General features: G+C 40.9%; 2 protein-coding genes, 1 long non-coding RNA gene and 1 pseudogene across 5 annotated transcripts in view; 2 read left to right on the top strand and 2 right to left on the bottom strand.

The window, feature by feature from the left end:
* Positions 1-7,179, top strand: part of LOC138040986 (uncharacterized) — a 73,542-nt gene extending 66,363 nt beyond the window's left edge. For both annotated transcript variants that reach the window (XM_068886741.1, XM_068886740.1), the window contains 2 exons: positions 3,544-3,685; positions 5,702-7,179. In XM_068886741.1, coding sequence (XP_068742842.1) covers positions 3,544-3,685; positions 5,702-5,775 — 216 coding nt within the window. In that variant the 3' untranslated portion in view covers positions 5,776-7,179. The remainder of the gene's footprint in view (positions 1-3,543; positions 3,686-5,701) is intronic.
* LOC138041009 (uncharacterized) overlaps positions 1-26,398 on the bottom strand; it is a 301,351-nt gene that overhangs the window by 138,134 nt on the left and 136,819 nt on the right. The window lies entirely within an intron of this gene.
* Positions 21,244-22,006, bottom strand: LOC138042946 (uncharacterized; annotated as a pseudogene).
* The window catches only part of LOC138040994 (low-density lipoprotein receptor-related protein 4-like), a 46,978-nt gene continuing 46,554 nt past the window's right edge, over positions 25,975-26,398 (top strand). For both annotated transcript variants that reach the window (XM_068886754.1, XM_068886752.1), the window contains exon 1: positions 25,975-26,395. The gene's annotated coding sequence lies outside the window, so the exon portion shown is untranslated. The remainder of the gene's footprint in view (positions 26,396-26,398) is intronic.

The raw sequence follows: 26,398 nt of genomic DNA, 5'->3' as shown, positions 1-26,398 counted from the left end.
GTGCTCGATGCAAAATAATGGCTTGTTCGTACGCGAATGTTTATCTTCATCACTAACCTCAATTCCGCGAGGTTGTTTCCCAGATGCCGTTTTAAAATTGCTTGAAATTGTTTTCCTGATATTTTTCTATTTCTTTAGCAGAGGTTTTTCCTTGAAAAGTCATTTCGAACAGTCCATAATAATGTTTGCGCATAGGAGCCACACAAAGCCCTGCACTGAGGCGGCCATTTTTACGCCTTGTGAGGGTTGTTCTGTATTGACCAACGCAAGTTTCCAGGCTGAGACTTGGTAGATGATTGGCTTATTGTGATACTGATCACATTGCCATACATGAAGAGGTGAACGGACGTACAGACGTACGGTCGCATGGTGACGTCATAGCATCGATGCGTTGCCATATTTTCTTAACCATGGTGCTCCGCTAATATAACTCCGCAGTATCATAAGTTTTTCGCCACTATTCCATCTCGTTCACGTTGTACATTGTGGGCGAAGTATCCTAAAAATAATTTGGTTCGAGCGATTTCAGAGTAAAAATGGAAATTTTTATGCTCATGTCGTTGTCAAAACCTCAAGTTTGGAGATTTTGAGTCGTTGTTTACAGAGTACTAATCGTCTCTGATGGAGAAAAGATACTTAGCGATATAAATGCGGTTGTGTGAAGACAAGTTAAAGGGAAAGCAGCTCACTTCCGGTTGCCATCCGCGTCTCAAAAACGCGCGTGTTTAAGTTCCCTAATATTAGAGCTTAAGAAAAGACGACGGCGGGCAACAACAACGCCACAAAACAATGATATCATTGGGTAAAAGAGGGAGAAAAATTGTGCTACACGTGTGGCACACATTTTAAGCGATATATTTGCGGTACTCTGCTCAACGAGGACGTGAAATCATACAAATTCGAGGTTTTGAAGACAACGCGAGCATGCAACAGAGAATCTTTCATTGTATAAGTTAACGTTAAATACTATAAAATCCGACTGTGTAATTTTTAGACCCTATCAAAAACAAATTAAAACTGATTTCATTAGTCTTGAATACAAAAAAATGTATTAAGTACTTATGCGTTCTTATTGATAAAAATCTCCCTTTGGAGAAATCATATCGATGCTGTTGCAATCAAAAACTGTAGGCATGTTAAGCAGACTAAGACACTATTTACCAATTTCTGCGCATAAGACTATTTGTAATGCTCTTATAGAACCTCACCTTTCTTATGGACTTATCTCGTTGGGTCACTCCTCAAAAACACATCTAAATAAGCTCGTTATTCTCCAGGAAAGTGCACTACACCTAATCAATTTTGCTGCTAAAGATGAACACGCTTTCCTTTTTTAACTCTGAAAGAACTTCCTGTTTGGGTCAGATATCCTACCTAACCTATGTGCATGTCATGACACTGAACCAAACAAAATTACATGTTCCTGACATTTACTACAGTGCTGAGAATAACTCAACACTCATCTTTGCAACACCCACACTTTTATTGTTGCATAATATTATCAATGACCAATGAATAAATTTGAAAACTCTCGTTCCCAGGGTCTCTTCTCTCCCGCTCTGGCGCTCCGGAGGAAGGAAACAAGAGAGACCCTGGGAACGACATTTTACAGTTGTTTGCTCAGTGACCTACATGTAGCCTATGAATGGCTGCGAGGCTGCCGGTGACCTTGTATTGATTCAGACCTCAGTGCTTTTATCATGTAAATTGAGTAATTCTAATTAGTTTACATTAACATTAGAAAAGCACAAAGGTTTGCGTCAAAACTGGGTCACCGGCAGCCTCGCTTCCATTTTTAGGCCAGGTAACTTAGTTACAACTGTAAAATGGTCTATTCATTTCAATGGCCCCGATGTTCATAGCCACTTTAAAGCTAACGTTCTCCCTATAAACTTTCTCTACGTCTTTGAAGTTGCAAAATTAATGTATGCTGTTAATGCTAAACAAGCACCGCCAAATATTTTAGATCTCTTTTGTAGAACATCAAGTATATAAAGATATTCTACTAGTTCATCAACATCTCAAAATTTTTATACGTAACAATCTAGAATTGACTTGTTAAAAAACTCTTTTCACGCATTGGCTGAAGAGTTTGGAATGAGATACCCGAAAGAATAAGAAAATTGTCAAATAATAGTTTCAAAAATACGATGAGAAATATTCTATTCGACATATTAATAACTGAAGATGACTACATTGAAATTGATAAAATCATATCGAAACTAACGAAATCTTAGATATACCGTCCTTATTTAATAATTTACTGTATTTTTCACGTCATGTTATTTCTTATTTATTTAACTTTATGTAGTTTACGCTTTTTCCTTTTTTTCTCTTTTCATTTATATATCATAAATGTAGTTGTATCCTTTGAACGACCTACCTCGATTAGCTATGCTACCCGTGGGTCGGTCTAAATTGTTCCTTAATCTCTTTAAGAAAGAAATAAACTTGTTGTTGTTGTATAATTGTACTCTGTAAAAGCCTCTACCAGTTTAAATATTTTTAGGATACTTCTCTAACATTGTACTCGGTAAACGAGGTGAACTTGAAGATCGCGAAAGACTGTCGATAGTGCAAAGTTATAATTTGAGCTCCCGGTAAATAGGCAACCACGCGCGTCGCACCGAGTGAACTCCAATTCCCAATCTCATATCCAACAAGCGCGAATGCAATAATTTTTTTTACAATATACATTCATTTAACTCTGAACTGTTTCAATTTAACAAAACGACCGGCAAAATCAACTTCTTTATAAGGTAATTATAAGGCTAATAACCATGATTGCATGAGTCAGGAATATCAAAGATTTCAAATGTAACAATACCGCAGCCCTAAGTGTATCAGAAGACGTGTTTTCATACGTCTTTACTGCTAAATTCGCCTCAGTTTAGTTACTAGTTTTTATTGTCATTGGTCGCGTTTACGACGACGGCGATAAACGACGTACTTAACGGACGTTTTTAAATGCGCCTTCGATATTTCTGGTATTCCTGCTAGACATCTGCATGGGCCTGTTTCTCTAAAGTCCCTCAACTTTCCGGGCCTTTGTCGGGAAGGAAAGGAACTTTATTTAAGTGTCTAATATTCTAGCGCTGTAGAGCACTAATCGGGGACACTGTAAATTGAAATTAACAAGTTAACGCAAATGAAATCAAATGTTGGTTTTTGAGGAGAGGGGAAAACCGGAGTACCCGGAGAAAAACCTCTCGGTGAAGAGTAGAGAACCAACAAACTCAACCCACATATCGGAATCTGGGAATCGAACCCGGGCCATATTGGTGGGAAGCGAGTGCTCTCACCACTGCGCCATCCCTGCACCATCTCTGCACCGGGTATTACAATTCCTTCTGCATCTGCGAACGGTGAAGTTTTCAGTCCTCAAACTCCACAATCATACTGCTTTTTTGAAGACATGTTAAAACGCCAGCATACTAAAACCAGCGGATGGCAGTGTCGTAACAGCTTTTCGAACCCGAAAAGTTTTCGGGACTTTCGAGAAATACAGGAAGTATTGGTCTAAAAGTGAGACTTTGATTTTAGGTTCAAGATGCTTTACGGAAGTTAAGGGAAAAAACAGGAAACAAAGACAATGTGAAACAGACGTGTGAAACGCCAGCATCAAACCCTAACAACACTCCAGACTTGGAGAGAAACTCTCGAATACATATGCTGCAGCACACCGGTAAGAAAGTTGCTAAACACATTCGGCTAATACATTGTCACTTTATTCATCCCACTCCGAGGTTTTGTCTTTCAATACATCATTTTCACCCTTCTTTATCAAAGCAAGCCCGAATACAGTTTGGCGATGGTTGCTGAATAAACTCTGCATGTGAATAAAAAAGGTAATTTCCGTTAGAGACACTTCGGCGCACTCGTTTTCATGAATAGGCTGAACTGGCATTCCGCCAACCTACCATTAGGCCGGGACCTTTAGATTCTAAGACGAAGACGAGAACGAATACGAGTTTTGACTGGCAGTTTTTGGAGGAAATACTTAGAAAAATTTATAACCTGTACGATTAATCTTACTAAGCGGAATAGCTTGCTCAGTTATTATTATTGCTGTTACCTGGGCCTTTTTGCTGATCGAAAAATGCCAAAACTGCTTCCCTGTTGTTGACTTGTTTTGACGCGATGACATTTTTGCAAAATCTCGTACTAAAATGACGACAGTAACACGTTTTTCCCGCCAAAATGACGCTGGTTTGCGTGCGCTCACTGTTGTGCTATGAGAAAATTTCGTACTCCTGGTCCTTCTCGTCCTAGAATCTAGAGCTCTGTATTGTGTGAGCACAACGAAATGACGGCTATCTTGTTGGGACCACCTTGCAACTTCATCGCAAGAGTTCAACGGGAGCGATAAGCAATGTGGCAAAAACCACCATGTTTTCAAAGTTTTTCCGTATAATATCCAGGGAGGTTCTGCTTTACCCATAACTTCATTGTCTATACGAAGCTTAAGCGCGAAAGGTGATCCCAACAATATGGCACCACGAGCTTCAGTTTTGGCAGCGTGAAAACAGTAGGCCGTTTGCAACATCTGGTCACATGACTGATAACTGGTGAACTCGGATTTTATAAAATTCCAGAAATGGAAAAATCGTGTTTGTCTTAGCCAGAATACAAATTTTCAGAGAAATGCCACTTAAGGTGGGTGTTACTAAAATGTTGCCTCGAGCGACTCTTACGCTTCTCTCGTGCTTAGCAACCTCCTGCATGCACCATAACTCAACAGTGCACGCTGAGCTGTTTACCATTTGTTAAATCTATCTGTCTATCTATCTATCTATGGTTTCAAGTTAACTGTTGTTGAAGCAATGCAAACGGCTGCTTACCTTGCTCAGTCTGCAAAACCTTTCCGCCATTAGGCCATGACGAGAGGTAACCATGTGACCAGGTCCAGTCCTCAGCTCTTTCGTGTGCTATCGCTTGCAACGATCAGCCAGTTATAGACAATAACGATAGACAAGACAAACAAAAAACTATGCATTTTTTTCAAACTTCAAAGAAACAATAGTCTAGCGTTATTTCAGGAAAAAAAACGTTTTTTAACTGGTTCCCCGGGTTTCGGAGGTTCTGCGGTCCGCGGTTCCACGTTTTAGTACCCCTTAAGGTAAAGACTTAATGACCGTTTAAACACTTGAAAATTCCATACTGTTGTTTACGAACGAAAAGATTTTGCCCTCCAGTGTAATTTTTCATAATTATGCGTCGCAAACAGAGCTCATATTCCTATTTTTGCCATAAGTCAAATAATCGAGAATAAATGTGCAAGGGTGGAAATTTTCAGACTTTCAGAAGGAATAATTTTAAAGCGGTTTGAAAACTTCAAAAAATACAAGGATTTGTATGAAAATCATTGAAGCGTGACTAGGTGGCATAGCGTCCTTTTCCTTGTAAATTCTTTCAACTGTAACAACACCAGTTTAAACGATATACTTACCAAAGTCGACATGGCAGCATATTTTGTGCTGCTCTTTTTATTTCTGGAAAAATAATTTCATGAGACCAGCAGAATCACCATGTTTATGAAAAAAAAGGTCAAATGACGAGTTGTTGTAAAAGGCCTATTGGTTGCTCGATCCAGTCCGTTTCTTGATCAGTGCATGGTCCTGTTTTGAACCATCGTTCTTAATGTATTTTGGCAAAACGTATTGTCCAGTTCATATTTTAAACTTTTTTTTCATTTCTGTAGATGAAAGTATGACAAACGATGGGATGACAAGAAGCAAAGCAGAGGAAAGCCAGGAAAATGAAACGTCCATATGATAGATTTGTTGTGCCTAGCGATTAAATAACGTCATATTGGCTCTTTGGGTGTCCCCGAACGAATAACGAGCGATCACGATGGTGTCCCGAACGAGACCTCCGGGAAGTGTTTGCTATTCACAGAGACATTTGCGCGCTGACCACGTGAAGGAACACTGAATGCATCGAATTGCGTTCTTCACATCTGAGAGCTAGAGACATGTCGGTTATGACATCAGGCGCATTAAAACGCATAACATGGCTTCTGCAGGACCGTAGCTAGGTGTTTTGTAACGGGGGAGAGGGGGGAGGGACATTATCTCGAGTGCCGAAGCCACGATCCTTGTAGGAGGGTCTGGGGTATACTGGGGGTATCCTCCTCCAGAAAAGTTTCAAATTTGGAGGCTACGAAAAGATATGTATCCAAAAAATCGACCAACCAATTTCTCAGTCATGGCCAAAAACTGCTATCCACTACAATCAAAATAACCAAATCCATCCACATACCTTATTTGTCTGGCTCAGGAGGTCCAGGTGGGGCAACTGCTCCCCCTGTTCCTTCTCCCCCCCCCTCCGTTAGCTACGGCCCTTTTCTAAATGCATTGCCTATGTTAGAAAATAACGAATTGACTCCGTTCTTTTTGTAGCGCGTAGATCGTAATTATTAGCTCAATTGCAAATTACCAAGAACGTACCACAAAAGAAAATGAAACGCAGCCTTACGGTTTAGGAGTAGGGAAATGGGATCCTCTACTGCCTTCAACACTAATTTGCTTTGGGGGGTGACAGGCATATATGTTGGGCGGGACTGGCCGCACTTCTTAAAATTTTATAGGCCACTATGGTGAGAAAATATTAGCTATGTGGTTTTTGTCCTAGTAGAGTAACCTTTTTTTCTTTGTTTGTTTGCGAATTTTATTGAGGATTGACCGGATATACCCGAGTTACCGGGGGGAACTCATGGGTAGAATTGGCCTAAACAACCTCGAATATCATACTACGCATATTCACTGAGTTCCAAAGAGATTTTCTTGCAAGTAAAAGAGTTATTTGGTGAACTCATGGTTAGAATGTTCCTGGAAGTAAAAGAGATAACTTATTAGGGTGAACCTATGAGTAGAATTGGTCCACTACACATGTTCTCGGAGTTCCAAAGAGATTAAAGGGGAACTACCGCAGTTTCTATGGCCAAAGCGATCCTACACATCTCTGCTGACTTTGCAAGAGGATTTACCGGATGTGCCCGAGTGACAGGTGTGAACCCATGGGCAGAATTGGTCATGGGAACTACCACAGTTTCTATTGTGAACTCATATTAGAATTGTACCAAAGCGTGCCCAAAGCCATCCTACACTTCTACGCTGAATTTGCAAGAGGATTGACCGGATGTACCCGAGTTAGAGGGGTGAACTCATGGGTAGAATTGGTATAAACCACCTCCAATGTTACACTACGCATATCCACTGAGTTCCAAAGAGATTTCCCTAAAAGTAAAAGAGTTATTATGGTGAACCCATAGGTAGAATTGGAACAGAGCACCCCCAAATTCATATTACATATCTTCTCTGAGTTTTAAAAAAAATTTCGGGGAACTAACACAGTTTGTATGGTGAACTCATTGTTTGAATTGTACCAAAGCACGCCCAAAGCCATCCTACACATCTGCAGTGACTTTGCAAGAGGATTGGCCGGATGTACGCGAGTTACAAGGGTGAACTCATGGGTAGAATTGATCTATACCACCTCAAATGTCACACTACGTATATCCACTGGGTTCTAAAGAGATTTCCCTGAAAGTAAAAGAGATATTAAGGTGAACCCATGGATAGAAATGTACCAAAGCACGCCCAAAGCCATCCTACACATCTACGCTGACTTTGCAAGAGGATTGGCCGGATGTACCCGAGTAACAGGGGTGAACTCATGGGTAGAACTGGTCTAAACCACCTCCAATGTCACACTACGGATATCCACTGAGTTCCAAAGAGATTTCCCTGAAAGTTAAACAGATTATTATTAGGGTGAAACCATGGGTAGAATGTTCCTGGAAGTAAAAAAGATAACTTATTAGGGTGAACCCATAGGTAGAATTGCTCCAAATCACCGCCAAAGTCACACTACATATCTTGTCTGAGTTCCAAAAAGATTTTGGGGGAAGTGCCACAGTTTGTATGGTGAACGCATGGGTAGAATTGTACCAAAACACGCCCAAAGCCATCCTACACAACTACGCTGATCTTGCAGGAATATTGACCGAATGTACCCGAGTTACAGGGGTGAACCCATGGGTAGAATTGGTATAAACCACCTCACATTTTACACTACGCATATCCAACAAGTTCTAAGAGATTTTCCTGAAAGTAAAAGAGTTATTACGGTGAACCCATGTGTAGAATTGGTCCAAAGTACCTTCAAAGTCACACTACACATCTTCTCTGAGTTCCAAAGAAATTTCAGGGGAACTACCACAGTTTCTATGTTGAACTCATGGGTAAAATTGTACCAAAGCGCGCCCAAAGCCATCCTACACATCTAAGCCGACTTCGTAAGAGGATTGACCGGATGTACCCGAGGTACAGGGGTGAGCTCATGCGTAGAATTGGTATAAACCACCTCCAATGTCACACTACGCATATCCACTGAGTTGCAAAGAGATTTCCCTTAAAATAAAAGAGTTATTAGGGTGAACCCATGGGTAGGATTGGTCCAAAGCACCGCCAAAGTCACACTACACATCTTCTCGGAGTTTGAAAGAAAATTTTAGGGGAACTACCACAGTTTGTATGGTGAACTTACGGGGTAGAATTGTACCAAAGCACGCCCAAAGCAATCCTACACATCTACGCTAACGTTACAAGAGGATTGACCGGATGTACCCGAGTTACAGGGTAAACTCATGGGTAGAATTGGTCTAAGCCACCTGCAATGTCATACCACGCATATCCACTGATTTCCAAAGAGATTTTCTTGGAGCTAAAAGAGTTAAGTGGCCATGCTGAATCAGTCTCCTGTGAGGGGGACACCAAACTAAATATCTGTTCGGAGAGGTGTAGGTACTTTTTCGATACATTAAGAACGACTAACAAAATTAATTCATTGGGGCTATTTTGGTCACCTAAGATTTTCAATTTTTTTTTTCTTGTCACGTTATGTTCATCTAGCATTTTCGAGATTTCATTCGCAAGCTCGTCTTCTAAGAAATTTGAAATTCGGTTACAAAACTTTACTTTAATTATTTTTTAGTTTCCTTCCCATAGCTTCAGGAAGCTTAGTTCATTTCGTCTAAGCGCGACGAACCGCAGTCTGCAGATTTTAAGACGTCATTCGAGACCACCCCAACCGTTGAGACCGTGCTAATAGGGAGCTTAAGCAACGACAACGGCGACGGCAACGAGAACGTCACGAATTTGCATATTTAGTGGTTAAAAACAATAGCTTCGCACGCCCTGCACGTGCGTTTTTCACTTTTGTCCATTTCGTTGCCGTCGTCAGCAAAACAACAACGTGAAATAGCCAATTTTTGGTTTTACGAAGAACGTCAGCACTTGAGGATAAATTTTCATTTTCTCTCCTAAAATGGAGTGCCGTTCCGACTGGTGTCATCTTTGAGGAATTACCACACCCTTGTCATCTTAAAAACGTTGAAATAGTCACGAAGCGATTAAAATCACGCAAATTTATATTTTGAGATGACGTTCTCGTTGCCGTCGCCGTTGTCGTTGCTTAAGCTCCCTAATATTGTGGAGAAGGGCAGCGTTACATAATCTCATCATCCCTCGTTCCCAGGTTTTCTCCTTCCAACCGTATTTCCTGGGGTCTGTCATTCTTCTTTCACTTCAGAGGGGAGAAACTGTGGGGAGACACCCAACAAATGCCACCCACTTTCCGACTGGGATTGCCTTACGGCAACCCAGTAAAAATAAAAATGAATTGCAGATTCCGACTGGGTTTGCCATACTGGCAACCCAGTTACTGTAAAAAATAAAAATAAAAAAATGAAAAAGCATTTTCTAACTGGATTGCCTACGGCAACCCAGTAACAACCACGAGTGCAGTTATTGTTGTCATTATAAACGTTCATTAAATTCCGAACGTTCGGATACTCGGAAATGTCGCTTCCCGCCAGAGGTTTTTGAACAGAGTAACACTAGGCGCGTTCATATGGTATATCAGTTGTTATGAAATTTTCAATCTCGGATATTGCATTTCTAGATTTCTGATTGGCTCACTAAATCGCGGTTATCAGCTGATATACCGTAATGACCTTATGTGGAAACTGATTGCGCCGGTCGTTTTGTAAGTAAAAGAGTTCAAAATTTATTGAAAATTTAATTTAACAGATAGTAATGATATTTTGGAGGATCTCCAACTGGACTCTTGCTTGAAGTGTTAATTGTCCAATTTTGAAAACATATTAAAAACATTTCTATTTCCTGTTGCTCGTGACTGGACGATTTCCTGCACTTGATATTGAATGCAATCACTCTAAACGGTGGCAAAGGCTTTTTCTTACCATAAAGTATACGGATTGGAAGTTATTCCATTGGCGCTTATTGGATATGAGACTGGTTATAGCCAACTCGGCGCTATGCCCCTTGTTGGCTATTTACCACTATCTTACATCCAACGCGCACTCAATCATGGAATAATGGCTAAATAATTCAAGTTTAATGAGCCATTCAGGAAGCTATAAGCGCAATGTCTGAGGTTGACAATGTAATAACTTCACGTATATAGTTTTTCATTAGATGCTGGATGAACGGAAGCCTTTGGATTTACAAGGGACCCGTATTGGCCATTCTCCTGACTGGAGAATAATATACCTGAAAAAATGACTCACTCCTGATTGGTAGTTCTCGTGCTCCAGGGTGCTAGATTTGTAACACGAGTGCAAATTGTGCAAAGTGTACAGTAATAAGACGTTTAAAGGATACTGTTGTAAAAGTTTGAATTTTCAATTGACTAACGTAATCTGTTTCAACCTATCAGTTGAATGAACTTCATAGAAAATCAAAGCGTTCCCTGACAAAATTTCCCTTGAATGTTTTGATTTTCAGTCTTCCTCTTTTCCATGTACATTATTTACAAGTAATCACGTGATTTCTGGTGTAATTTAATATCAAGAAGCAGTTGTAAATTTTTCAGGTCACAAATTGCTCTCGCCCAACAGGCTGCATCAATAATTTGTTAGTTTGAGAAGTTTACTCGTGCTTATTTCTACCAAAGTGCCTTCAAAAACGTGTGACTGTTTATACTGATGGCATTTTGAAGATCATCTTTTTTTCTTTTTTGGGGTACGGTATTTGAATCATCTGTTTGCTTTTTGTTTGTTTGATTGTTCTTTAGGTCAATTTTGTGTTGTTTGCTATTCTTCTTCGTGTAATCTTTGGAAAAATATCTACTAAATATGGCAACAATCGAGTGATCATCCCAAAGTAAGAATGTACATTAACTAAAAAAAAGATGAACTAATACTAAAAGGAGGTCATAACTGAACCAAATGATGTTTTAAGTTGTTTGAATTATCAGTAATTATTTCATGAGTTCTTTTGTAATACAAGTGTTGAAAGACAACAAAGCTGGTGAAGTGGTGAGCGCTTTCGCCTCCCACCATGCAATGTGACCTATGTGGGTTGAGTCTGTTGGTTCTCTTCTCTGTTCTGGGTACCTCGGTTTTGCCCTCTCCTCAAAAGCGATCCTACGATTTGATATGAGTTGATTTGATTTCATTTCTGTACAGCGTCCCCAGTTAGTATCACCCATCTAGCGGACAAAAGGAAATCCTGCATTTTAATTGGCTACGCTACTAGAGGTGTAATAGTAATAGTCCTCGAGTAGCGAAAGGCGTGACGCTTTCTTTCGTTTTATTCCCAAATAAATATTTCTTCAATTTGCATTTGCTTACTTTATTATTGCCTTTTCTGTCCGACTATTTGGGTGATACTAAAACAATGAAACCCTTCGCCCTCAAGGGCCACGGGTCAATAGCCCATTCGGCCTCGCCTCACGGGCTGTTGACCCTTAGCCCATGAGGGCTACGGGTCTAATTGTTAATTAGAGCCTCAGCGCTAAGTACGGTAACTATTATATATAGAGCACACTTCCGATAAACATCGATGGCTGGTTTTCTGTTTTTACAGGAAAGGTCTTAGAAGCATTATTGCTCTCCTGCCTTTGCTTGGTGTCACTTCCTTATTGGGTTTTTTGATCAAGTTGCACTATGCACTGACCTACGTGTACATTTTGCTGAACTCTACACAGGTAAAACTGAATAATATTAAAGGCAACTTTCTCGGAACTTGAGTAAGTGCGGGGTATTAAAGCCTCAACACTGACGTTATATCCGTGGGGAAACCCACTTGAACTTTATATGGGGGTTTGTCGCTGGGTCTCTGGGACCCTTAACCAGTACTTGACAACACCCAGCTTTATTTTTAAAACCCTGTAAGAAACTGAAAATAGCCTCTTTTATTCCACAATTATGTTGTAAAAAAAGAAACCCACTGTACTGCTCTCCTTGCTAAAGTTAAATTCCATTTGCCGGGAAACTTTTCCCAGATGCATTTCTTGCACTTGGGCCGCCAAAGGCTGGTACCTGGCGATCTTATCCTTTTCCTTCGTTGCAACATTCCGATCATTAGGAACAGCAGCGTCAATCATGACACACTGTGCTCTTTCTTGAGCACGAGGATGACCTATGGCCTTTTGTTCTCAATCTTTCTGTCAGTTATGACGGTGTTGTCCGAAGTCAACTTATTATCATCATATTTTTGCAAGAGCTTCAGTCGATTTCAGAACCCATTTGACTGTGACTGGAAATCAGTCTGCTTGGCCAGGCAACACAAAACCAGACTGACCATCTTGTCTCTTTGTTACTGCAGAGTGTTGTATTTTTTATTTTCCATTGCCTTCTTGAAGGCCACGTAAGCAACAAACTTGACACACGAATGCAGTCAACAAAATGACGATTTAGGTTGATATTTCCCAATTATGCCATGAGTGCGCGTTGGATATGAGATGGTTGGGACTCTAAGATCTAATATAACTCTGCACTATCAAACGTTTTTCGCGACTATTCCATCTTGTTCACGTCGTATAATGTGGGTGAAGTATCCTAAAAATAATTTGGTAAAAGCGGATTCGGAGTAAAAATAGAGAATACATTCACATTCGTAGGTAAGGTAACGTCAAAACTTAAAAGTTTTCGGGACTTTTCGAGAAATACAGGTCGTATTGGTCTAAGAGTGAGACTTTGATTTTAGGTTCAAGATGCTTTACGGAAATTATGGGCAAAAACGGGAAATAAAGACAATGTGAAACAGACGTGTGAAACGCTAGCATCAAACCCTAACAACACTCCAGACTTGGAAAGAAACTCTCGAATACATGTGCTGCAGCATTCCGGTAAGAAAGTTGTCAAGCACGTTCGGCCTTTAGAATTCTGTCAGTCCCCTCAGAGGATTTGTCCTTCGATCCATCATTTCTCACCCTTCTTTTTCGAAGCAAGCCCAAGTGCATTTTTTCTGATGATTTTAAAATTAACTTTTGTCGGTGAAGCACAACGGAATAGCGGCTATCTTTTTGGGATCACCTTGCAACTTCATTGTAAGAATTCAACGGGAGCGAAAAGCAATTTGGCAAAAACCACCATGTTTTCAAAGTTTTTCCGTACTGTATCGAAGGAGGTTCCGTTTTACCCATAACTTCACTGTCTATACGATGCTTCAGCGCGAAAACAGTATGGCGTCATGTTTTTGGTAGCGTGAAAACAATTGGTTGCTCAATGCATTCCGCTTCTTAGATGAGTGCATGGTTCTGCTTCCAACCATCGTTATTAATATATAATGGCAAACCTTATTGTCCATATTGTCCAGTTCATTTCTCTTAACCTTTTTTTCTGTAGACGAAAGTGTGACGAACGATGGGATAACAAGTAGTAAAGCAGAGGGCAGCCGGGAAAATGAAACGTCCATATGATTGATTTATTGTGCCGAGCGTTTTAATGACGTCATATTGGCGATGTGGTTTGTCCCCGAACGAATATTTTGCGATCACGATGGTGTCCCGAACAAGTCCTCCTCCATGTGTTTGCTATCCACGAAATAATCCGCTTATTTCGGTAAAAAGACATCTGCCGACCACGTGAATAAACGGTGAATACACCGAATCGTGTTCTTCACATCTGAGAGCTAGAGACATATTGGGTATCACATTAGGCGCATTCAAACGCATATATAACACTGGCTTCTAAATGCATTGCCTATGTTAGAAAATAACGAATTGACTCCGTTCTTTTTGTAGCGCGTAGGTTGTAGATATTAGGGCAATTGCAAATTTCCCAGAACTTTCCCAAAATAAAATGAAAAGCAACTCTACGGTTAGGAATAAAGAAGCGAGGTCCTCTACTTCTGTCCCCACTTCTTTTTTGGCGCTGGCAGGAATTAATATTGGGTGGGGCTGGCCGCACTTCCACAACTGGCGAAAAGAAAATCTATAAAAACTATGTGAGTTTTGTAAATGGTTTGAACCCAGGAGTCATATCAAAATTAAGTAAAGTGTAATTAAGTAAAGTCATCTGAAGATAACTTCGCTCAGGTTGTCGAAACGTCAGTCAGTAGGGACTTAAAGCAAGGACTACGTAAGTGTCTAGTACGGAGAGTTTTAGCCGCGGAAAACTGGAACGAGTACGTAGAATCCCGCCAAAATTCGAAGCTCTTGTTTACGTCGAAAAGTACGGAAGTTTATAATCTTTCTCGGTAGTTTGTTAAGTGTCATGCCCTCTTTTCGAGAAATAAGAGATTTGCTCCTTCTTTCGCATATTCTAATTTTATTTCCGAAGAAGAATTTTTAGTTGTCTACGAGGAATATCAGCCAGCCAACTTGACTTTTCCACACTCTTCTTATGGCGATTTTCACTTTGATGACATGGAAGACGGTGAATGTTTGGCGGAGTCTTGCGTCAAAAAGAAAGATTTGGAGACCCTTGGAGAGGCTTTGCAAATACCAGCAGCATTTCATGGTCAGCAGCGAAGCAAAATAGACGGTATGGAGGGTTTGTGTATGCTACTCAGACGTTTTGCGTACCGTTGTCGGTACTCGGACATGATTCCGCGTTTCAGTAGGTCTGTCCCAGTCCTTATTATGGTAACTAATACAGTTCTGGACTACATATACGATACTCATGGACATTTGCTAACTGACTGGAGCCCGGATTTGTTAAGTGCTCAAGCACTTGAAGAGTATGCACAGGCCATTTCCAGAAAAGGGTCACAGCTCTAGAATTGCTTTGGTTTTATAGAAGGCACCCTTCGTCCTGTTTGCAGACCTGGAAGACACCAGCGATCGCGAGTTCTATACAATGGCCATAAACGGGTGCATTCCCTTAAATACCAATCCATTGCTTCACCGAATGGCCTGATTGGAGGTTTGTATGGACCTGTAGGTATGTTATCAGCATTTTTTGGCTATGACGAAACTAAACTGAGGTTTTTAGGACTTCGTTTTCATATTAAACCCCTTTTTTCATATTAAACCCCTTTTAACATTTCAGAAGGGAGGAGACACACTGCAGGTATGCCGGCCGATTTTGTTCTTTTGAGACAGCTTGAGCGTTATGCGTTTTCTCCTGCTGGCCAGCCCATCTGTGCTTTAGGTGATCCAGCTTACCCACTACGCATTCATCTCCAGGCGCCTTTCCGTAATGCTGCCCTCACCGTCCAAATGGAAGCATTCAATTCAGCCACGAGTGCCGTCAGATGTTCGGTGGAATGGCTTTTTGGAGACATGTCAAATTATTTTAATTCTCTTGATTTTAAGGAAAAACTTGCTCTTGCTCTTTTGAGGAATGCACGTACATGCCTATATGGCAACAGTACTTCAATTACTCTTCCCTGGGGCCTCCATCAATTTTTGATTATTTTAATCAACTGTTTTTGCTAACCAGACTCAGCTGTGGAACTGAGGTCCAAAAAGTTAAGTTTTCCTATATAAAATGGGTTGAGCAGGACAGAGGGTGATGGTCAAGGTCTGATCTTTTCCTTTCAACTGACCATTGGTGAAGAGAGGAGCAAGCATTTGGCACTAATAAAGATTTAAGTCAACAAAAGCAAGAGTTTCAGAAGAAATCAACCCTTGGGTGTGTGTGGTCTCCCTTTTTCTGCACTGGTTAAAATGGGAATGTACATGTCACCTTTTAGAGATGAATACCATCGTGCTCTATTACAAATAAATCTGAGGAGGGCTCTTCTTGAGGATTGAGCACTTCATAACAAGCATACCATTGTCACCACCAAACCACGACCGATTCGATGGCGGGCGAGTAAACACGGGGCACTGGACAACTTTTAACACAACACTCCACTTTTGGCGGTTTTCTAACAGAAAGGTAACGCAACGATTACTAAGGCACAAATAGGAAAACTTCGACGAAAAGGAAAACACTTTGAACTTACACACACAAAAACCACTCCCTCCTGAAATCCCACTAATTACGTGGTTCTCCGCGTTGGTAGTCACACCGGCCCCTAAATGAAACGCTTACACGAATTTCATTTACTACTGTACACTACCGACGCCTACGAATGACTTTGATCTATTAACAATAAACATCTGTTCAATGTCTACGTCTTGTGATTTTAGTTTCTTACTCGTCTAATCCGAGACGACACAAACTTGTAACCGGTCGAGTAAGAACCGTATTACTTGTCTTGATGTCCCCGTGCTTCTGCCTCTTCACATAAGTTGCAACAGTACACATAGCCTTCACTCTAACTGTACGCACTACCACTAGCGCAGTCGGCCATTCACCTCGACGATAATTGGTGTCTACAAGTAGGACTAAATCCCCGACTTTCAGATTCTCTTTAGGAGTCCTCCATTTTTTCCTTTCGATGAGACTCGGCAAATATTCTTTCATCCACCTTGGCCAAAACAAATTTGTCGATACTGAGCTTACCTCCACGCTCGTGGACAGTAGAGATCTTCATTTCCAAAGACGCCATGCGGTAAACAGCGCGTAGGTCGTAAATGTAACAGGTGATTTGGTGTAAGCGCGTCCGGATCATTTACATCTTCGCTACGTCTCGTTACTGGACGACCATTGACGATATTAACGGCTTCTGTCATCACCGTAGTGAGGAATTCGTCTGCCACCAATTGCTCTTGTAAGAATGCCTTCAGAACGCGCTTTGTAGTCTGCACCATGCACTCCCAGACCCCGCCCATGTGGCTTGCCGAGGGTGGGATGAAATTCCACTCGATATTTCTCTGCGCGCAGTGATAGTGTATCTTCTGGAGATCCCATTCTTTCATAGCCTCCTTTATCTCCATCTCAGCACTGGTTAAGTTTGATCCCATTATCACTCCGGATTTCCAATGGGCACCCACGCACACTGACAAATGAACGCCACGCATTTATCGTAGAATCGGTGTTCAGGGAATGTGCTACTTCGACGTGCAATGCTCGTACCTTGAGACAAGTAAAGAGGCAGCCGTATTTATTCATGTGGAAACGTCCTTGTTTCACTTCCGTGGGGCCGAAGTAATCTACTCCCACTCGCGAAACTGGCGGTTCTTCTGGGGTAACCCTAGTTTTTGGCAAGGGCGCCATCAACTGCTCACATGGTTTTGCACGTCTTTTCTGACAATACAGACACTTTCTCAACTCGCGACGAACTGCAGCTCTTCCTTTGATGACCTAGCACTTACACTTATCAGACTAGTTATCACGCTGTTGTTGGGCAATATCACTGGATGGTTCTTCTCAAAACTCAAAGGCGCTTTACCAATCCTACCTCCAACACGCAACAATCCATCTACCACAACTGGATGCAACTTGATCACGGACACTCCAGCTTTCTTTATCAGCCGTACATATGCCCTGTCACCGCCTTTCACTGAAGAGAACCTCATGTTCATCATGTCTGGAAACTCTTTGCGTTGAACATACTTTAGAATCTCATTTTCAGCTTCCTTGAGCTCGCCAACCTAGAGGAATCCTGTCATGTTCACTTTCTCTGCTACGCTAGATGTACTGTGCTTACTCTGAGCAACCTTACTCATGAGGTAACGCTTATACCGTATCAGCCACGCCACAGACAACTTTAGCTTCCGCCAACTGGAATAATACTCTATGATCTCTCGCATGATGTCCCGACTTTCAGCTGTCGCGTAGATCCGAAGCTCCTTCCTAACCGCAGGATCATCATCTTCGAGAACTCGAACTTTGATTGACCGCGGCCACTCAGACTCCTCTCGCCTGAGCAATTCAGGTCCTTTGAGCCACCGATCATTTTGAGTCGTAGCATCGAGTTTCATTCCTTTCGAACCATCGTCCGCAGGATTGATATCTCTGTTTACAACGCCATTGGTGCGGCGAAGAACCGTCATGTATTACTGACAAACGGTTGGACTCATAGGTGTGAAAGCGCTTCGCCTGGTTATTGATGCATTTAAAACCCGACAATGAATCTGTCCAGTAGTATACTTCCTGTAAGTCAAGATCCAACTCTTTCCTGATAGCAGCACTTAACCTTACCGACAATGCTGCCCCCACCAACTCCTCCTTTCTTTCAAAGGCGCTAACCTTGCTTTTCCTATCACGAATGTAGCATGGATGACACCTTTGGCATTCACTAGACGCAGATATCCTACCGACGCGTATCCTACTCTAGAGGCGTCAGAGAACATGTGAAGCTGGACAACTGAAGCGTTACCGAATCCCTCCGAGTTGTAACAACGATCCATCTGTATCTCGCCCATGCGGGTTTGGCACATCCTTAAGCCATTTGACCCACTGTTCTCTCTATTCTTCAGGAAGTAATTCATCTCATCCCACCTTCTTTCTGGTTAGTAACTACAACAGTAACTTGCCTTTCAATGTAAATGGCGTGAGACATCCAAGCGGGTCGAACAAGCTATATATCACAGAAAGCATGCCACGCTTAGTTAAGGGCTTCTCACGCACCAAATTCTGGAGCTTCTTCACTCACTACGTCCCACACGAACTTATCATCGTTTATGTTCCACCTCAACCCTAAGGCGCTGTGTGTCGGAAGTCGCTCCATTTCTAAATTGACAACATCTTTAGCTCTTTCTGACTCCGGTATGGATTCTTTTGCTATTGCTGTACTACGTAGTGAGGTGGAAACACGTAGTGTGGTGTCCATCTTGGTTGCATCCTTGGACCTGACCTCTAAAATTTACTTCAGGGCATTTATTCTTGAAATGTCCCTTTGCGAGGCATCTAAAACAGAGTTTATTGTCCAACGACAACTTGTTTCTCTCAGTATAACTAAGTCCTTTGAACTTCTCGCACCTCCACAACCCATGATTCCCTGCGCATGCTACACATGTCCCACTCCAAGGGCCCCCTTTTTGCTTATTATCCTGTTCACGGGGTAAACCTGTTGCCATGGTTACGCTTCTCAGTTCTGACCTAACGCTCTTGTCGACTCCTTTCCTCCCTTCCTTTGAAGCAACAGATAATAGATATTCGCCAAACTCAAGACATTGTTAACAAGCCTGACCCTTGTCTTCACAAACTTCAGGAAATCAGTAAATTCGGGCTTTTTACTCTTCTCGATAATTTGACCGGCATGTTGCACCCACTTCCCTTGCAAAAAGAATGGCAACTTCTTATTGAGTTCTCTCAGGGTGTTGGTGTGATTTAGTTTGCTCATATACTCTGATCCCATGTCTTTTAATAATTTGTCAGCCATTTCAAGTTGTCTTGAAAATTCTAACAGAACTTGCCCACTCCCATTTTTCAATGGAGCCAGATCCTTACGATTTTTTCATGTGAGCCTTACCCCTGCAGTGTTGGATTAACAACTGCAAGTTCCAGAGTTATCAGTACTCTCTGGGCATGCCTCAAAATTATGCATGAAGGAAATATAGTTCACGTGGTCCCCATCAAAATGCGTATATTCCACTTAAGGCTGACTTATAACTTTTGAAAGGACATCACCGCATTTACTTCTCTGTTAGTATCATTAAGTAACGGCCGACCTTCTCTAGTATCCTGTGATAAACTTGTTACCATATGACTTCATTGCTCTACTTGTGAAGTGCTGAGTGCCCCGCCTTGAGGTTCCTGTGGTCCACAACTCTTATCATTTTCTTCCCCTTGTTTAACTCCACCACTGCAATTAACAGGATTACCATTGTCCACCAACGCACTTTCAGCAGTCCTTTTCGTAGCAATAGGATCAAAATGATGTACTCGCTCTTTAACGGGCCTACAAAGATAAAATGGCAAAGGAACATGAAGAATTTTCATTTACAGACAGTGGCCTTTACATTAATCCCGAGTGGCCATACATGGGAGCGTCACCCGATGTTTTAGTGAATTGCAAGTGCTGTGGAGCAGGGGTTGTGAATTTAAGTGTCCATACACGTAGGGCACGTAGTTCCCGGTGTTGTGGTCTGTCTTCTGTTGTGTATCATGATTGGGAGGGTAAAAAAGCGGCCACAGTAATTGACGCAAGCTGTTGTGGCGCTCTACCAGCTTGACTGGCAAAGTTAATAAAATAAAATAAATAAATACAAGGCACTCCACATTCATCTGCATGAAGGAGTTGAGACCATTACGGGGTTCTACCTAAAAAAGGAAAATTGTGTAAGTTTTTTAGACCGGAAACACGCCTATTATTGTGAGGTGCAGGCACATATACATATTTACAATTTGGATTACTGTGACTTTGTTGTTTGGATAACTCATGGGCTGTTTGTCGAGAGAATCCTACCAGATGCAAAATTCTAGGAGGTGGTCACACAGGAAGGAAACTATTTCTTCTACAAGGGAATTCTATCAGTGGTTGTTGGGAGGTGGTTTTCTCGAGCTCTTGTGCCATCTTTTAACGATGTCCTATCATCTGATGATGATGACGCATATTGATGTGTTTGTCAAACACATATTGAGGACAGCACCCTTATATGGTGTGACAATAAAATGTGTACAATCACGTGGTACCATCCAGGCTGTGTACATCTCCAGCAAATTCCTAAAGATGACTGGCTATGCCTCACATGTCACATCAAGGCATAGAAACAGCCATGAGTTAAGACTTTTTAACCAAGGTGATATTTTATCTGTTTTATTGGGCAGACATGCTTCAGGAACTATTTGTATTGTACTTACTGAAGATATTCCACTTTGTTTTATTGCTGTTTGAACAATTTAGATAGATTAACTTCTGATATTGTCTCACAAATATTTGTCGTATTCAATATGTGATCTAGCCCTTAACAGAACTTAGCCGCAATCTGATTGAAAAGTGCCTGCTTGTATTCAGTGCAAAATTCCTGAAAATGAATTCAAATTCTGATTGAGGTTTCAGAATCCAGGTATAGAACCCAAAATTGCATAAGGCTTTTTAGGTAAAGAGTAGCTTCCCTCAGTTTGCTTTTGGGTTCAGCAGAAATTTGACATTTATTTGATCAGGATAAATGTTTGTAGGGCAAGATTTTATTAGAAGATGTAAAACAGATTTATAGTACAATAGAGTCTGACAAGTTTGTTAATCCACAGCATACCTTAAGAATGAGTTCTATTGCAGCAAGCTGTTCTCCAGGCCTAGTTGTAATGGTCTCTATAGGAAGAATATTTTGAATGTAGTCTATTTTCTCCTGACCATCCCTATTATACTTTCAACGTGTATTCGTACATTGGCAAGTTTTCTGGTTTTCTCTACATCCAAGCTTTTCCTTTTGTAAAGGCAGGAATATGCAGCCTTGCCTGATAGAAACCAATATCGAATCCTCTGTTTGCGAGTACAATATCACTTGGTAAACGTTTGTGAAGCAGTTCACTGTTTTAAGTTAGATATTTATCACTAACTCTGCCAGCCCATGCTTGTGAGATGAATGAAATGACACCTTGAGGGGTAATCCCAATAAGAAATTTAACAGTATTATGGTGCTTATAGTTCGACCATGTCATTGCTCTGGCAATCAAGCTTGAAGGGCTCTCTATAAACCCTTCAAGGTAGCCCATTATCACTGCCCCCTTCTTACCAAAGGTTTGTTGGAAAACTAGTGGCATTGTTTTTATTAGCTCCTCCCATTCTGGCCAGTTAATATGGAATTCGAACCACTCACTCAACACTGTTATCCATCGATAGAAAACTTTGGTGGCTGTTGCGTGTGAAACACCAAATCTGAAGGCTGAATCCTGGAATTGAAACTTCAAGTTCATTCTCATTAGCACTAACAGGAACTCCTGAAACTGACTTAAAGCATTGTTTTTAGTCATTGGTACTTTTGATGCCACTAAGTCGAATACATGCATGAGCATGAGAAAGTTTGGCAACCCAGTATAGAATTTTGTTTTTTCATCATTACTCTCAAGACCATTATCCGAAATTTGTAGGCTTTTAACCTGCTTTTTCCGGTCGTGAATCTGTGCTGTTGCTGTCTTTAAAAAAAACTCTCTTCCTGTTTAACACCAGCCATGGCTAGTTCTGTTTGACGACGTATTTTCGACGATGGAAGGAGAAAATGAACGATCGACGTGCGGAAACTTACATTCCTGGTTCTTCTTTAAGTGCGAGAAGGTCATCGGTATTAAAAAAATGATGACCTACGGTTTTGGTTGAAATGTTTGCCAAGCAGGGTGCGAGTTGTGCTGTTGTTGATTCAAACTCTGGTGAGGTTTGAGGCTAGCTTAGTAGTGTATGCCTCTTCAGGATTTTGCTTTTAAATCTTGTGTACCTCCACTTTCAAACAAGGAAAATTTGCAAATTTTAAGCGTAAGCGCCAAAGAGTGGTTGTAAACAATAACCAGTCTTACACGCCACCCATGAACAAGCGGAGTTCCACAACATCTCCAGATACAATACACATTGCTATCTTGAAATTAGTGGTTCGTCATTTTTTCTTAATGAAGCAGTGATAGCAATTACAGAAAAAAAAATAAAGGTACAGCAAATATCAAGGTACTACGAGCTTTGTAAGTAATACCAGCACTTAGATCCTCAAGAGGTTTCCCCTTCTTCCAGCTGGTTGGGACAAAATGATACTTTCCAGCCGCTTTCCCCATTAAACTTTTCCATTTCTACCTCGTAAAAAGCGGCATTTTCTCCACCAGAGAGCACCTAATACTTTTACCTTTCGGAAAATTTTGTCTCAGTTTTGTTTAAGAACCTCACCACAGTTTGAATCAACAACAGCACAACTCGCACCCTGCTTAGCAAAATTTCGCTTTTTGTACAACTAATTCGGACCCGGATCCATAAGAAAACTGTCTTTCCCTTTAATGATGTATTCTTTGACTCTTAAAAAGGCAATAGCAACAAAAAGAAAAACAAGAGCTCTTTTTAATTTCTTCTTAGCCGTGACGTAAGTTGCAATCAAAGAATACGTGGTATTTCCATGCAGATGACTTGCTTTAAGAGGCCTGGCCAAACGCTCGCACCATTTCAACGCAACATCTTGCAACATTTCTGCATGATGTTGCGACATGGGTTGAACGGGGTGGCCAAACGCACGCAATATTTCCATTATTTTTAACGCAACATGTCAATGTTCGTGTTCCCCAGGCCCCTGGCGCGCAAGAAGTGGACCTAACGCACATGCCTTAGCGCAACAATGTTGCGTGAACGTGGCCAAACGAGTACAACATCATGCAACATCCAAAATGTTGCACGAAAAATTTGACCGTTTTCAAATTTGATCCAAAATGTTGCAACATATCGCAACAGGGTAGCCAAACGTATGCAACATGTTGTGCCCAACAATGTTGCAAGATGTTGTGTTGAAATGTTGCGAGCGTTTGGCCAGGCCTTTACATCTGAGGCTATCGTGAAAGTCGCCGGTAGGCAGTCACTATGAACACTAAGTTCTAGATTTGTAAGTACTGACTGCCGTTTACCTCAAGTATAGCTCCTTGGACCAATTCCTTTTGATTCACTAATTTCTCCTTTCCTAACCTATGATTCACTTGCCGGGGGTAATAGATATTTCAACACACTTCATTCTTTCGGTTGCTAAATATTAATTTTTTCACTCGAATAAAGGAAATTTACAAACGGAATATCTGAAGTGTAGCAGATCGGCAAAAATAAATATTATTAAATATTCCTATTCAAAGTAAATTAAAATCATGTTTCTAAAAGAAATTCTAAGTGTTAAAAATGATTGAAGTAAATAATAAAATGTAAACAATTTTCTAATTTAATTAATTCTTAACATAATTTAATTATTGCAACAAGGATCAAAATGATTTACGTATTCCAGGTTAGTTGCATATAGACTCTGTGTTGACGACCATTGACGAGTTGGTCTCTCTAAGTGCAACCGGGCTTTCCTTTGGCACCCTTTTCCTTTTGGGTTATAGAATTATCTTTTCATTTTTCTCTTCATCGCCTGAATATAATAAGGATTTAAAGTTACTTTTGTGGCATGAATCTCAAGCCATTGCGGTGACAAATTCCAACACGTACTCGGAGCCATTAACGCAGTGGGTGTCAGTGCCGAGAGGTCACTACGGCGTGTCAGCAATATCGACTTCCAACATAAAACGGCTGGAAGAAAGGAAAACAAATCCTGTTTCTTTTTCGCAACTGTTGCAATTGTCGAACGATAATTGGCACTTTTAATCCAACGAAGACTAGCCTGCGAGCAGGCTCTCAGTGGCTCGAAGGCTGGAGCAGACACGCTTTACACAGAGTACTTTTTTATGACTGTCTCCTTATTTTAAGGACCCAATTAGAATATTCACATTAGACCACTAAGTCTGACTTAGTAATCTCTTAAGTCGACTTGGTGAAAATGACAGGTGTGAACCGCTAAGTCACAAAAGCGTGATTTCTGTCTTAGTGTCGGCAAACTCAAACGACCTAAGCAGTTCTTACACTGTAAGTCTGTTTCAAACATGACTTAAGGCTGACTTAAGAAACCTGATAGGAAAAAAAAATTCAAAATCGTGGGTTTTATAAGATAGAGATTCCCGTGTCAGGAGCCAAAAGCAAAGAAATCACGACACAGTTTCTTCTTACGAACAAAATTAACTGAAGATGCATCGCCTAGAGGAGGAAACGTTAGAACGCAATTTACGCTACCGACCTTTCACCTTATGCTTCGTAAGTTGCGTGGCTTGATCACTTTTTTATTGACCTACGTAAGTGTCACTCTCTTGGACAAAATCTTCCATCATTCTTTCTCGAACGAACATAAGATTTTGTAAGGTTATTTGGCTGATCAACCTTTGTAAATTAAATAAACAGACAACAGTCGCAATTACAGCGATTTTATGGCTTCTCGGTCTCATTTTGATCTTTAAATTCTTCGCTAAAATGGATCGTGACTACCTCACCACATTTATGATGTTAGTACCTTATCCGTTATTTTTATCGTTAATGATGACAGCTTTGCACGGAAAGAATTTGTCTTCTAGATATGTCTGAACGCTTAAGCGCACTTAGGGTGACTTGGCTTGACTTCTAAGACAGACTTAGTGCCTAGTGTGAACCCAATACTAATGTTTCTAGATCATTCTATGACAGGATAGAAAATGAATAAACAGGTTTTTATCTGTAAGCAGTTTATACTGACCAGTTTGTGCTCTTTTGTCGCTGATGAATCTGTAACGGAATTCTATTAAGATTTCGGTAGAAATTAAAGTTCAAGTTGCGTTTAAAGACTTGTGGTGCTCACAGACGTTCGTCAAGTTAAAGGCCCACCTTCAACCGACAGGCATTGCGTGTCTCGGAACAATTTTCATATATGAAAATTCCACCCGAATCCGAGATTCATCCAATTAGATCGCTGCGATAAGAAATACAAATTTCCATAACAAAAACAAACGGTCGAAAGGTCTGTCGGTTGAAAGTGAGCCTTTAATTTTTTATCACGGGTATTGCCGGTGTCTCCAGTGACACACCATCATCAAAACCATTCAACAAATAAAGTCAAGAATCACAGATAAAAAAAGAAGATGAATATTCAAACAGTCTCACAATGGTTCAGGTCTGTGCGATGTTTCGTGCGGGAGATATTCGACTGGCTTTGTATGGAGACGCCATGTTTGCGTCCCTCTCAGGGGGCACAAATATGGCGGCCGGAAGCTGACAAAAGCATATGTCATCGAGTTTTGCTATAAAAAGCCAGAAGTTGTCTTCTGAGGGCTCATAAACAGCTATGTGAGGACTTATTCTCATACAAGGACTGTTCAGATTGCAAAATCTCAGTCACTTTTTTAACCTACGGGATAGCATTCTCGACCGCAATTTTAATATCGTGTCACGCAAAAGCTTAGAAATTCAACCTTGCTTTATCACAAGACGAAAAACCCTATCAAACTGAAAATTTGTGAAAAGACAAGTCTTCAGCTGTTCTAATAACTAACTAAACTAAAATCTCAAAAGGATTGATAATTCCTTGTTTTTTAGTTTTGATTACGTCACGCGAAAACCAAGAATAGCAGTACAAAAGCCCTTAATTAACGCGGAGACACGTTACACAAAGCAATACAATACAATAACTTTGAAGAGGGAGACGTAATCTATCAAAGTAGAAGAATATTCCGCCCACATTATGATTTAAAGACTCTTGAGGGGAAGTCGATAAGCGCTATTAATACCGTAGTTCATTCGTTCAAACAAGAATTCAAAGCACCCCTTGAAAATCCCGGAGCCAAGGACAGGTA

This window comes from Montipora capricornis, chromosome 3, assembly GCF_036669925.1.
Source record: "Montipora capricornis isolate CH-2021 chromosome 3, ASM3666992v2, whole genome shotgun sequence".
NCBI classification, from domain to species: Eukaryota; Metazoa; Cnidaria; class Anthozoa; order Scleractinia; family Acroporidae; genus Montipora; species Montipora capricornis.
This window is presented reverse-complemented; position numbering and strand designations above follow the sequence as displayed.